Source organism: Dermacentor albipictus, chromosome 7, assembly GCF_038994185.2.
Source record: "Dermacentor albipictus isolate Rhodes 1998 colony chromosome 7, USDA_Dalb.pri_finalv2, whole genome shotgun sequence".
Classification (NCBI taxonomy): domain Eukaryota; kingdom Metazoa; phylum Arthropoda; class Arachnida; order Ixodida; family Ixodidae; genus Dermacentor; species Dermacentor albipictus.
In genome coordinates this window covers 91,302,907-91,316,446 of record NC_091827.1, presented here as the reverse complement: position 1 = coordinate 91,316,446, position 13,540 = coordinate 91,302,907, and the positions used below count along the sequence as shown (strand labels likewise).

Below are 13,540 nucleotides of genomic sequence, written 5' to 3'. Positions count from 1 at the left end.
TAGGAATAGCGTTGGCGTCAATTGGCGTAATTGTTTTCACTGCAGCTCGTTTTATGTTTTTTTTTGTATTTGAGAACCAAATTTTACGCTATGATGGAAAATAAAATGTACTTTTTCTCAGAAACAAAAAAACAGCTTGACCGTGAAATTTTGTACTATAATTCCGTATAATAGTGGGTTTAGCTGGAACTTTTAAAAAATGTTTTCCCGCATTCACGTCACAAGAAAAAGAAAATATTGCCGTCACATGTCTTGTACCGTGAGGGCCTTTCTAATAATCTTTTTTAATTATAACTGAGCGATTATTTCAAACAATTAGGTTCACATTATTTGCAAGGGATGTGATTATATTGTGGGAAAATTTCAGCGTAATCGGCGGTATATTTTTTCAGAAAAGGTACATCAAGTTCCGAAAAATTCGAAAAAAAGTGATTTTGAGAAAAACGCATTTTTATGTTTGCACCTGCACTACAACAGTTCAACATGAACCAGCAGAGTACACACACTTTCTGGCTTTTTTCGCGTCTTCCCCAAAGCCTTTCTTCATGTTTCTCTTTTTTCTGCGACGCTCCTTGCTTTCCGATGAGCTTCGGAACTCAGCCCTTTCAACACGCTCCTTGTCAAGCCGGTTCAGACCGACTGTACAGAACACACCTGGCGTGATGCCAAGTGTTTCCAAAACAGCGATTTGTGCTTGATTGCCGTCATTGTAGTACGCCACAGCATTGCAAGTGGCAAGTTTCAACGTGTGAGTGCCAGCAAATGTTGTTTTCGGACAGCGGCACCAAATCAGCTGATTCATTGACTCGTTGGTGTTTTGTGTCCAGCCGTGGAGATACTTGCTCAGATGGCCTCGTGATGATAAAGCCTGGAACACTGGCTTGACTGCTTCCAGAACAGCAGTTGGCAGGCTGTTTTTATGGCAATATGCTCCAGTATTACCTTCGCTGAAGGCACGGTTGTACCCACACTATAATGACGCCCCTTTGGGGCACAGTCTATGGTTGCGCTCTTCGTCTGTAGATAACTTATGAAAATAGATTGCCCACACGGCCTTTCGCATGCTTTCTAATCTATCAGTGTTCTCACGAATGGCCTTGCCGTAGTAAAATTGTAAGGAGTCAATATCTTTCTCTGTGAGACGGACTCTCCCAGATAGTGGAAGTCCATCTGACAGCTTCTCTGACCTTTCATTTGAACTTTCAAACTAATCTTCAGGTTTCTAAGCCTGGTTCCCATACGCTTTTTCAGATGGCTGACACACTCGTGCTTTTCAATGTCTTTGCTATATGGTTTTGCTTCTTTCACAGCAATGTATGCCTCGCTGTCCCCGACACCAGTATATTTGATGTACATCACTCAATGTTTTTCAACAGACCGCGCAAAAATCTTCACAGCACCCGCAGCTTTCATACCTCCAGACGGTCCAATGTGTGTTGCTTTGCACTCGTCTTGGCTGCTGTCAGTGTGGAGATTTCGCGAACACAGATACCAGAACTTAGTCTCCACTTCGAAGTCTAGCACCTTGCCTGTGTCAGCTGAAATGAGTGTGGCGACACCGTGCAGGGATGAATGCCCTCTCTTCATTCAGGTTCAATCCACAGTAGCAGCGATTTCTTGAGGTTGGGAACTGCCATGCATGTCAGCCTTCACCTCGTCAACGGCCCGGGTGATGCTTCGTGAAGCAACTGTTACTGTCGCATGAAGTAGGCGCGCAGTGTAGGACGCAAATTTCGTAGGTGGCGGAGGCATGTTCATAGCAGCGCCCATCACGCGGCCAGCCAGCAATCCTTTTCCACATGTCCGTAGCGCCAAAACAAACCGTTCATTTACCTCAAACAAGCCTCTTTGTGATCGCTCAGATGTCTTGAATGAGCTCGTCGGACTGCATTCATCGCAAGAGACGTTCATGGTGCACGCCAGTCCACTCCTCTCATCAATGTATTCGTTTAGCTGAAGCTCAGCTTTCCCGCATTTCCTGCATAATACCGACTCCCGTAGAAAATCTCGAAGGATCTCAATGTCAGCAAAACGAAATCCAGAAGCGGTAGCTTCTTCCACGCTGAATGTGCCACATGGTGCACTCACCTCTATTTTTGAAAAATTAGCACTTCGACGCGCCGGCTCCTCGTTCGTTTCTTGTCTTGTCTTGTGGCCGCGAGAGTGGCGCGTACCCACTATGGGGGATTGGCCAAGAAGCAGGCGGTTTTCCGTATGGTTAGAAGTAGAGACAATCTAGATTTGTAAAGTGGAGCGTGGGACTATAGTACTGTAAATTAGAAGTTTAATTAATTATTGTTAGGAATTCCAATAAAATAAGTAAACGCGAAGAAATGAAATAATATAAATTATGGATAATTTTATAAATTCAGCAAGGCACTCTTTTTGTGACTCTGATGAAATTGTAAACTGCCAGAAAAGCATCCCTGTGGCTGGATCCCAGTGAAGTCGCCCCAAAAGAAAGAATGGTTGGCGAGGTTAGCGAAAGGCTAAGTTTAGTAAATGAGTATTCTAATAGTTTTCTTTGTCTTAGAAAGCGGCGGCTCGAGAGAAAGTAATGTTCGACAGTTTCAGGCTCACTGCAAAAAGAACATAGAGGGGACACTGCGAGACCAGACCTGTGTAAGTAAAAATTTAGAGGAGGTATGCGACATCTCAATTTTGCAAAGGAAACTTCCAATTGCCTTGAAGGACACCAATTAGTATTCCATGGGAAGCCAAGATGGTGGAAATCAGAAGAGGGTGTTAGCATGGATATTGCAGAGTTTTGAGATATAGCGAAATTTCTGTACCTAGCCGCGGTGACATAAGCCAATGTCGGCAAAACAGATATGATAGGGCCGTTCAGCGAAGCTCCTGCCAGAGAATCAGCCATTTCATTCAAATGCAACCCATGATGTCCGGGTACCCAAAGCAAACGTACTTTTCGTAAGTACGGAGACACCATCGAACGAAGTGTTCTTTGAATTGCTGAATTTAAAGATGCAGTTAGTGCTGTTCATACAGATAGCGAATCGGTCACAATAACAGCTAATGGGTCATTTTGGGGCAGTTTTCGTAATACTAGTGTTATCGCTAATAATTCTGCCTGAAATATAGGTGCGAAGTCGGGAAGGCGAATGGAGTAAGACTACTGAAGAGATTCAGAGAAGATCCCCACTCCTGCCTTCTCATTGCACACAGAAGCGTCCGTAGCTATTACATTGTCAGTGGTTAGCCGGTGTAGGTAGCCGTTTAAGATATTAATTAAATCTCGCCTTGGTAATAGCTTAGTATGATTTGGAAATATGTCATCGAACTGAATTTTGAGGTCTGGGAAGGGATCATTTGAATGGTAAACATGGTGTAGGGGCACATCCAATTTTTGTAACTGTTCTTGAACGAATATTACCTGAGGACTGTGGAATCTCGACCACGATACTTGGAAAAACTCAGACGGTTCAGTGATAAATATATATTGCGTACGCCTTTTGAAATAATCATAAATTTTCAAAAATGTCTGAACCGTAAGTATGCAGAATCTGCAATCTAGGGTGGGTATATGAGCTTCCTGATAAAGAACAACGTTGGCAACAAATCTAGGTAGCCCAAGGCATGACCGTAGAGCTTTTCTTTCAAAAAGTACCAGAGGTTTAATTTTGTAGGCCGGGCCACCGGAAAATATTACGCAGCCGAATTCTAATATGGGCCGAATATACATTTTATAGATCATCAGTAGAGTATCCCTGCGTAGTCCAGAGCGTCGGTGGCTGAGCCGGCGGAGCATACCTACGGCTCGTTCTGCCTTTGTTTTAATATATTCAATGTGACTGTGCCAGGTGAGTTTGCCATCGTAAATGACACCAAGGTACTTTCTTTCCTTGTAAATTGGTTGCCGCGAAACTTCCTCTTCCTCGTCCACTTCCCAGCCGTTCTTACCATAATGAGGCAAAATACCCGGCAATATACAACGTCAAATAACACTCGCGGAAGGTGCCCACAACTAAAAACAACCAGTAGGCTTCGATTCGCTATAAAAGCATCCCTGGTGGACAAATTTGCAATCGCAACTTATAAAAAATGCCAAAAAGTGAATATACTTAGCAGATCAAACCATATTTACTATAAAAATTAGGTAAACACTGAAGAAATGACGCAAAACGAGATGTAAACAAACCCTCGCGTCTGTCATTTTTAAATACCAGGAGGCGCGGTTTTTGGCGCCATCTTTAAATGGCTTAGGGCGCTCCTACGCGCTCGCCGCTGCACTTTTTTTGCTCCCCACAGTGTGTATTATTTTTTATTGGTGAAATCAAAAAATCACTTTTTAGGTGAATGTACCCTACTAAACCCCCTTAAGAGTGGAACGCGATAGTATTCAAAGATCCCTGAGTGCTTCTCGCCCTTCCCGACAACTGCAGCTTTTGTATCCGTAATGTTCACCGGTAAACACTGGCGGATAACTCTATGCACGATGGCGAGCTTTCTGGTAGAAACGTGGCCTCTTGAGTGGATCGCGATGCAGCGTAAGCTAGCGCCATCTTTAGTTGTTGCAAGATCTTGTTACCTGGCCTTGAGATTTGCGCGTGCCAGCGCGCGCACATATCGGAGGCCATCAGCATTCTAAGAATGGTAGAAATGCTGGAAAATGGGCGTGTGTTTAGAGTTTCCGCGTAACAAAATTGCGTTTTTTTGTATATTCAAATTACAATCCGACGCTCTAGGTTTGTATTCTTAGTGTAAGTAGTACTTTACGATTTTGCTGGCGTATTTTACCTTGCGAAATCCGATTAGTTCATAACTTCCATGGGCTACATGGAGGGCATGAGTGGTTGTGTATCATCATCATCATCATCAGCCTGGTTACGCCCACTGCAGGGCAAAGGCCTCTCCCATATTTCTCCAACAACCCCGGTCATGTAATAATTGTGGCCATGCCGTCCCTGCAAACTTCTTAATCTCATCCGCCCACCTAACTTTCTGCCGCCCCCTGCTACACTTCCCTTCCCTTGGAATCCAGTCCGTAACCCTTAATGACCATCGGTTATCTTCCCTCCTCATTACATGTCCTGCCCATGCCCATTTCTTTTTCTTCATTTCAACTAAGATGTCGTTAACTCGCGTTTGTTCCCTGACCCAATCTGCTCTTTTCTTATCCCTTAACGTTACACCTATCATTCTTCTTTCCATAGCTCGTTGCGTCGTCCTCAATTTGAGTAGAACTCTTTTCGTAAGCCTCCAGGTTTCTGCCCCGTAGGTGAGTACTGGTAAGACACAGCTATTATATACTTTTCTCTTGAGGGATAATGGCAACCTGCTGTTCATGATCTGAGAATGCCTGCCAAACGCACCCCAGCCCATTCTTATTCTCCTAATTATTTCCGTCTCATGATCCGGATCTGCCGTCACTACCTGCCCCAAGTAGGTGTATTCCCTTACGACTTCCAGTGCCTCGCTGCCTATTGTAAATTGCTCTTCTCTTCCGAGACTGTTAAACATTACTTTAGTTTTCTGCAGATTAATTTTTAGACCCACTCTTCTGCTTTGCCTCTCCAGGTCAGTGAGCATGCATTGCAATTGGTCCCCTGAGTTACTAAGCAAGGCAATATCATCAGCGAATCGCAAATTGCTAAGGTGCTCTCCATTAACTTTTATCCCCAATTCTTCCCAATCCAAGTCTCTGAATACCTCCTGTAAACATGCTGTGAATAGCATTGGAGAGATCGTATCTCCCTGTCTGACGCCTTTCTTTATTTGGATTTTGTTGCTTGCTTTATGGAGGACTACGGTGGCTGTGGAGCCGCTATAGATATCTTTCAGTATTTTTACATACGGCTCGTCTACACCCTGATTCCGTAATGCCTCCATGACTGCTGAGGTTTCGACAGAATCAAGCGCTTTCTCGTAATCAATGAAAGCTATATATAAGGGTTGGTTATATTCCGCACATTTCTCTATTACCTGATTGATAGCGTTAATATGATCTATTGTTGAGTAGCCTTTACGGAATCCTGCCTGGTCCTTTGCTTGACAGAAGTCTAGGGTGTTCCTGATTCTATTTGCAATTACCTTAGTAAATAGTTTGTAGGCAACGGACAGTAAGCTGATCGGTCTATAATTTTTCAAGTCTTTGGCGTCTCCTTTCTTATGAATTAGGATTATGCTAGCGTTTTTCCAAGATTCCGGTACGCTCGAGGTCATGAGGCATTGCGTATACAGGGTGGCCAGTTTCTCTAGAACAATCTGTCCACCATCCTTCAACAAATCTGCTGTTACCTGAACCTCCCCAGCTGCCTTCCCCCTTTGCATATCTCCCAAGGCTTTCTTTACTTCTTCCGGCGTTACCTTTGGGACTTCGAATTCCTCTAGACTATTTTCCCTTCCATTATCGTCGTGGGTGCCACTGGTACTGTATAAATCTCTATAGAACTCCTCAGCCACTTGAACTATCTCATCCATATTAGTAATGATATTGTCGGCTTTGTCTCTGAACGCATACATCTGATTCTTGCCGATTCCTAGTTTCTTCACTGTTTTTAGGCTTCCTCCGTTCCTGAGAGCATGTTCAATTCTTTCCATATTATACTTCCTACGTGCTTCGAAATGATTTTTGCCAAAACGATGGTCCCCGTTCTTGCAATTTTCTTGCAATAACTTTTACTAAAAGACTTTCATTATTACTCAGACATTTGCAGCGCAAATCCAATCATACTTGTATCAATTCAATGTGACGCGCTTAAAAATATTTTCTTCGGTACTTTGCTTTTCACGCACAACCTTGGCGTGCACAGTTGAGTACGTAGTGCCTTGAGAGGTTATGCAGCTTGTGTTATGATAAGTTACCAGGTGCAAGGTGGAACAAGGTGGAACAAGGTGCAAATAGTACGGCAGCATGTCATTCACTGCGGCGGACGTCACGATTGGGTTGATAACGAATGATGCTGTGCAGTAAGTAAATCGAAAATTTCATTCAGTGAAATTACATTTAGTATAATTACATTATTAGTATGATACCCGCTGATTTTCGGCATTAATCAAAGATATACAATGAGCTTCCCAATCAACCGCATCGAAATATGTAGCTCTAAAGACGTCAGCACCTTCACTAGTAAACAACAAAGAATGGAATGTCGTTTAGAAGAATCGGCATCGGCACAAGACCTGTTCTTCATGCTCTACTCACGGCTTTTCCCTTAAGCAATTGATATTTTTCACCGATATTTTTTTCGTGGTTGTTTCTTTCTTATCTTAATGTTTCAACAATTAGGTGGACAGAGAACACTAACCACCTCTTTTTTACAACTGTCAACCTTCACATCCTTTATTGCACTCGTGGTTCCAAATAGGCGCATAATTTTTGAGTGGCAAATACCAGGCATGGAATGGCAGTGGTGTGAACAATTGGTGGTGATAATGGAAGGAAAACACTGCGCCTAAATATGAATGAGTAAAGCCAGTACATTCAATAAAGTAATGCGTTCTGAAGCGTCATAACGTGGTTTTAGACTACAATGTCTGAAACAACGTAATTCATGCTCAACAATTCATGCTCTGCCTAAACCAGATGGCCTTGGGAACTACTAATGTTATCGGGCTGCCACTAGATCGACTTGAAGGGAACTTGTTGAACATTGAAGGGGAGGTTTGGGTTCTACCTGCTTTAGAATTTTTAATCAAAATCGGAAATGCCCAAGAAAAGTTGAGACCACAAGATTTTCATCCAGGGTAAACCTAGCATTGTTAATTTATAATCTGCGTGTTCTACAGTATACAGGCGAACAAATGAGGAGCCAATCCAATATAACTTACGCGAGCTACCTACATTGTTACCGCCATGTATAGAAATGCGGATTAAGTCAAATAACGGTATACTAAAACGCAAATAGGTTAGCTCATTCTAACTTACAGACCCTAACCAAAGCAAATGGATTGCCATGTTGCGCAATCTTATTTTATAGAATATAACAGAACCAAATAATTTGGAGCTGGATACTCACAGCACTATTGCCGCAATATTTGCAGTTAATAAAATATTGCGCAGTAAGTATCCATAGCGTAAGAAATTACATATGTAAATATATTGCAAGTACTGTGTTGTGGTCTTGATTTGTTCGTTTCATTTTTTAATGTTCCTAAGCAAGGCGACCCTAAATAGGCAGTCAGCGGTGAACACTCACACACTTGTCGCTAAAATGTAACCTTTTCCTTAAAGTGCATGAGACATTATTCAAACGTGTACGCTAGCGGAGACATGTGATGATTTCTGCATAGACATCTACTCTAAGAGAAGCGAGCGCACTAAACCACCTAGTTCGTACTGTTCGACCGACCAAACTAATTTGCACCACGGCCATAGCCCAGATCTTCGTATATGAAACATTTATATTCCAAGAAAGTGGGAGCACTATCGATGCAGCGTCGGCTACTCAACGCACGGATCGTCTAGAAATACCAGCTGCATCGTCTAGCGCTCTCGATAACGCTGAAGACGGTTGTGCGCATCGTGAATAGTGCATGTAACTTTTTTTGGTACACTCTAAGAACAGTTCGCACCCTTTGGCGTGCCTCTTCTGCCACACAACAATAATCGTCATCTGCCTTGATGCGTTTCCTTTCTTTAACGCTGCGAGCCCGGAACTTTCCAGTAATGAACGGCAGGCGCGTTATCAGAAGGGGCACTCCAAAGGGTGTAAACTGTTCTATGCTGATAACGCGCGTGCCGTTCGTTACTGGAAAGTTCTGGGCTCGCAGCGTTAAAGAAAGGAAACGCATCAGGGCAGATGACGATTATCGTTGTGTGGCAGAAGGGGCACGCCAAAGGGTGTAAACTGTTCTTAGAGTGTAAGATAATAAAGTACACCTATCTGTTTTCTTTCTCTCTCAGGAATTGCCCAGAAGGCCAAGGCAACACAGCTAGGAGCCAAGCTATTGGACAAGTGTTTCCTGCCCGTCGCGGGCAAGTACAAATTCAGCCCCAAAATGTTCCAGAGGGTACGCATTGCAAAGTTAACTTAGTTACATTATTGCAATATATGTAAGAAAAAAAAACTCAACAATTCATTCAACATTTAAAACATTTCATCGAATAACTTATTTGCCACAAGCTTTACGGCACGTGTTTAGAATAAAACTTGAAGGAAGCCACCATAAAATATAGGCTCGCGTTTCTGCATATCAATATGGCCATGTCAACTTCGATAACTGGCTTTAAATCATTTTTTGTCCAGCTCATTTACGCGCATGAGACCACAAAGTGTGGCTCGCGGTGATAAAATGTGAAAATCCGTAACTAGGCTTTTCTGACGATTTCTTTCAATTTTCGTTTAGAGAAACGTGCCGTAAAATGTGTGCTTAAGAAGGTAACGAATTTAATTACGTAATGAATTGCCGCAATATTTTAATAATCTCCGCCTGGGCGGATAAGTCATCTCAATTGATTCATTCTAGTAAATTTTGTAGGTGCTTCTTAAAAATCTTGTGGGACTTGAACCAAATACCCGGTATTTGTGATTGCAGCGAAAACCGGCTGGGAACTGCCGGTAATGAGACATCAAAAACGTCAGGAAAAAAATTCCTTTACTGGGTTTCTCTTCTTTACAACATTTCAAAACCTGAGTAATGGTCTCTCCAGAACTAATTCTTAAATAATTGCTGCCACCTGTCGCCGCTCCGATTGCCAAAATCTGTTTTTTTTTTTTTGCTCTACACATACTGTAATCAGCGCTTCCATACTTTAAAAGTGCTTCTATCAAAGCACCAGTTTTCTGCATCTATCATTTCAACGTGTTTAGAACGACACTTTATTGGATTAAATGTCGAGCATAGTTAGTCTTACACGAGGACAACTGTATATGCCACGCGTGTAGGTTCACTGCCGTTTTGTTCTATTGCGTGACGATTGCCTCGTCGCTACAGCCCTTTGAGTTGCCGAGGACTAGAGACGTCAAAACACACAGATAAGCTTTACAACAAAACGCACTTTGCGAAACACCTCCGCATAGTACTTATTATTACCTACGAGGATTGACTGACTGCTTAGCCGGTTCATGATTACAAAGAAAAAATTACCACAGTTTTTAGTCAACGCTGCATATGTGCAATCCTTTATGTACCATCTTGTCAGGTAGATTCTATACCTTGTTTTCATTTTTCATGCAAGGGCAAGCAACAGATAATACAGATGCTATAGAAGGTGGCTATAGATTATTTCTCGACACTCGTGCTTCCATAAAGCCTAAAAATATGACACTGGGAAATCTACGAGGGCATTCCTTTTTGCACAACCAATGAACTCGTGCAAAAGAAGATGGATAAACTTTTATTCATTCGGCATAGCTCATTTAGCTATTCTAATTATATACAAGGCCAGCGTAATTAGCAGCTATGGTGTTCGGCTGCTGGGCACGAGGTCGCGGGATCGAATCCCGGCCACGGCGGCCGCATTTCGATGGGGGCGAAATGCGAAAACACCCGTGTACTTATATTTAGGTGCACGTTAAAGAACCCCACGTGGTCGAAATTTCCGGAGTCCTCCAGTGCCTCATAATCAGAAAGTGGTTTTGGCACGTAAAACCCAATAATTTTGTTTTTAAGGGCAATTAGCAGAAATTGGCATGCTCCCCTCTAGAATACACAATAAAAAGCGTCCTTTCGTAAGTTTTGAGAACTTAGCATAAAGGATAAATCAGGGCTTACCACGAAGGAACATTTCTCCTGTGAAGGAGTGCCACCGTTACTATTGATTAAAATTAAAATTCAATTCTTGGCTTTTACATGCCTAAACAACGATCTGATTATTAGGCACGCCATAGAGGGGGACTCCAGATTAATTTCGAGCACCTGCGTTTCTTTAACGCGCCGTTCTTATCGAAACTTGCGCGAGCTTGCTAGACAGATGACCAGCGAAGTTCATGTTGCTTCTGCATGAATGTGTCTACTGCACGAGATTTTGCCAGAGCTAAGGTGATATAAGACGTTCCATATATAAGAACTGTTTCTAAGGCAATTCACGTAGAAATACCATAATAGCAAAATGACGTAAACACGTTGTCGACTTCACTGATTCGAAGTTGTACAGTTCATTACTGGGCTCAACAACACCATCCCCGTGTGGGCAGCCCTAACTGTGAGCGCTGCCAAGTGTCTGAGACTGCACATCTCTTTTGCGATTGCTCTCTTCACCCGTTATAACGTATCTGCCTTAGCAAGGCATTCGCAGACAAACATTGTCCGAAAGTATCATTTTCCTTGCAGTGGGTGAAGACTCCATAGTACCAACAACTACAAGGGATGTTATGAACTATTTGAATAGCACCGGACAAGACTCGAGAGAATAAAAAATCTATCTGTTACGTGGTCATTATATATATGCATCAATCCTGCTGTCCTCGTCATTTTCTTTCATCGCTCTTTTAATGCGATTAGCATTTTCGCCTGCTTCGGATATTTGAATCTATCTATCTGGCCTCTCACGCTGACCCAGTGACCCAAGTTTTCTACCACATTGGGGCACTAGAGCTGTGCTCGTCGTCGGGAAGGCGTTGGGGTCATTCCAGCGTCGTTATTGCAGCTACCTCATCAGACTCTCGTCATGTCGCCACGCTTTGTGCATCCATCCATCGAACCAAGTTCTCTATTAGCTTGGGCCACAATGTACGAGTTCGTGGTTCTGATTCTGTGATGTCCTTACATCGCAGTGATTCTAACTTCGTTATCTGGCTCTTGTCATACCGTCGTTGCCGCGCCATCGTCATCACACAGTCGTCGTAATATCAATGTCGTGACGCTCTTGTTTTGCCAACGCCATCCACTTCGGTAACATCATCTGATTTTTTCCACACCGTCGTCATCATACAGCCTTCCTCGTTCCACTGAGATTGTCAATCTTCCTTCATCATTCTATTGTAATCACACTGTCGTAATTGAATCGTAATTGTACCTCCATTGCCGGCCCATTGTGGTCACGCTGTCATGTATCCGTTGCCAGACCGTCGTCGATCGTCATGCTGTCGTGGTGGTGCTATGGTCATGACTTTAGTTTCGGTATCCGACAATCGCCGTGCTTTCGTCCTTGCGCCATCATCATCATACAGACACCATTCATGATACAGTCGTCGTCACGCTATTGCCATTATAGACTCACTGTCATCCCATCGTCCACATACCTTTGTCATTCCAGCGTTGTCATTGAGTGGTCGCAATACATTCGTGATACCGTCGCGGTCGTTTCACCGTTGCCATTGTTACTACGTCGGGCTCTCGTCATACCATTGCTGTGATTCCGTCGTCCTGATGATGTCGTTTTACCATCGTCATCAGTTCGGTAACGTCATTCTATTCCAATCATGCCATCGTCGTCGTATACTGCTTTCGTCCATGTATCAGCGTCCGTTGTTCGTCATTCTATTGTGATCGTACTCTCGCCGTTCAGTCCTGATTGTGCGGCCATTTTCCTCCCGTTGTCGTCATGGAATCGTCGTCATACAGTTGATATCCAACACGAAGAACTCATCTCCGAGTAATGCGACTAGCATTCGAGCACTGTAGCGACAGACCATAATTCTGAAGTCAGATTCTTTTAACATTTGTAGTCATTGTTCCGATAGTCACGTTGCTTGGGCTATAAGTGACCATACTGCGAAATTGTTCCTAAGCCCTCGGTGGCCACTTGAGTATGGTGGTATGACCACAACTCTATGACGCCCAAGCAAGGAGGAATATAGAATGACAAAGAAGGAATGACATCGACTAAATGACAAAGGCGGTACCACGATGAATAGATGACGACATTGACATAACGTTTCCTAAATCATGATGATGGTAAAGGGCGGCGACATGAGGATAATGGCATGACGAAGAGTGCATGATGACAACAGCACGACGATGACGCTATGGCGGCAACCGGATTACGAAGCTGGAATGACGAAGAGGCCAAGGCCAGATAACATGACAATGACCGCACGACGATAGTCAGAGCACGAAGCTTGCGTGACGATTGCACGACCACGAAGGCAGTGTGCTATGATTAAGGATGCGTGATATTCTCACGTTGTAAGGATGGCGAAGAACACAGTACAGTAAAACTGTGAATCACGAAATTAACTTTTCTATCGGTGAACCCGTATCCACAAAAATAAGTGACGCTGGAAGCATAACGATAGCGGTAAACACGGTCGGCGATGGTCGAAATCTGATCTGCGGGTCAAGTGCGTCGGCTTTTATGCATGATTCGTCGAAGGTTCGAGCGTAATCGCTGGTGCCCGCGTGGCTTCCAGAAAGTACTGCACAATTCGCGTTGCGCATACAATCTGATTACGCAAGGTCCGGTGCTAAAAAACAATACATATAATTAACGATAACATTTGAATAAATACACTATCATGCAGGCGCGGTTTTGCGCTCAGTGATAACTAAGTTAGGATATGAAATGCAGTCCCAGAAAAAAAGGATAAAGAAGTACATGTGTCGACATCGACTGTCGGACAACGACGCAGTGACCATGATGACATAATAATCGCAGCAAAATCGTTATTGAATGAAGGCATCCTGATTACGATAGAAT

The 13,540-nt window shown here is 43.3% G+C and overlaps 1 protein-coding gene and 1 pseudogene across 1 annotated transcript in view; one reads left to right on the top strand and one right to left on the bottom strand.

Annotated features, from left to right (window-relative positions):
- LOC139048067 (uncharacterized) overlaps positions 1 to 13,540 on the top strand; it is a 50,273-nt gene that overhangs the window by 17,927 nt on the left and 18,806 nt on the right. The window contains exon 2 of the mRNA XM_070522461.1: positions 8,864 to 8,970. Coding sequence (XP_070378562.1) covers positions 8,959 to 8,970 — 12 coding nt within the window. The 5' untranslated portion in view covers positions 8,864 to 8,958. The remainder of the gene's footprint in view (positions 1 to 8,863; positions 8,971 to 13,540) is intronic.
- On the bottom strand, positions 479 to 1,770 carry LOC139047433 (uncharacterized; annotated as a pseudogene).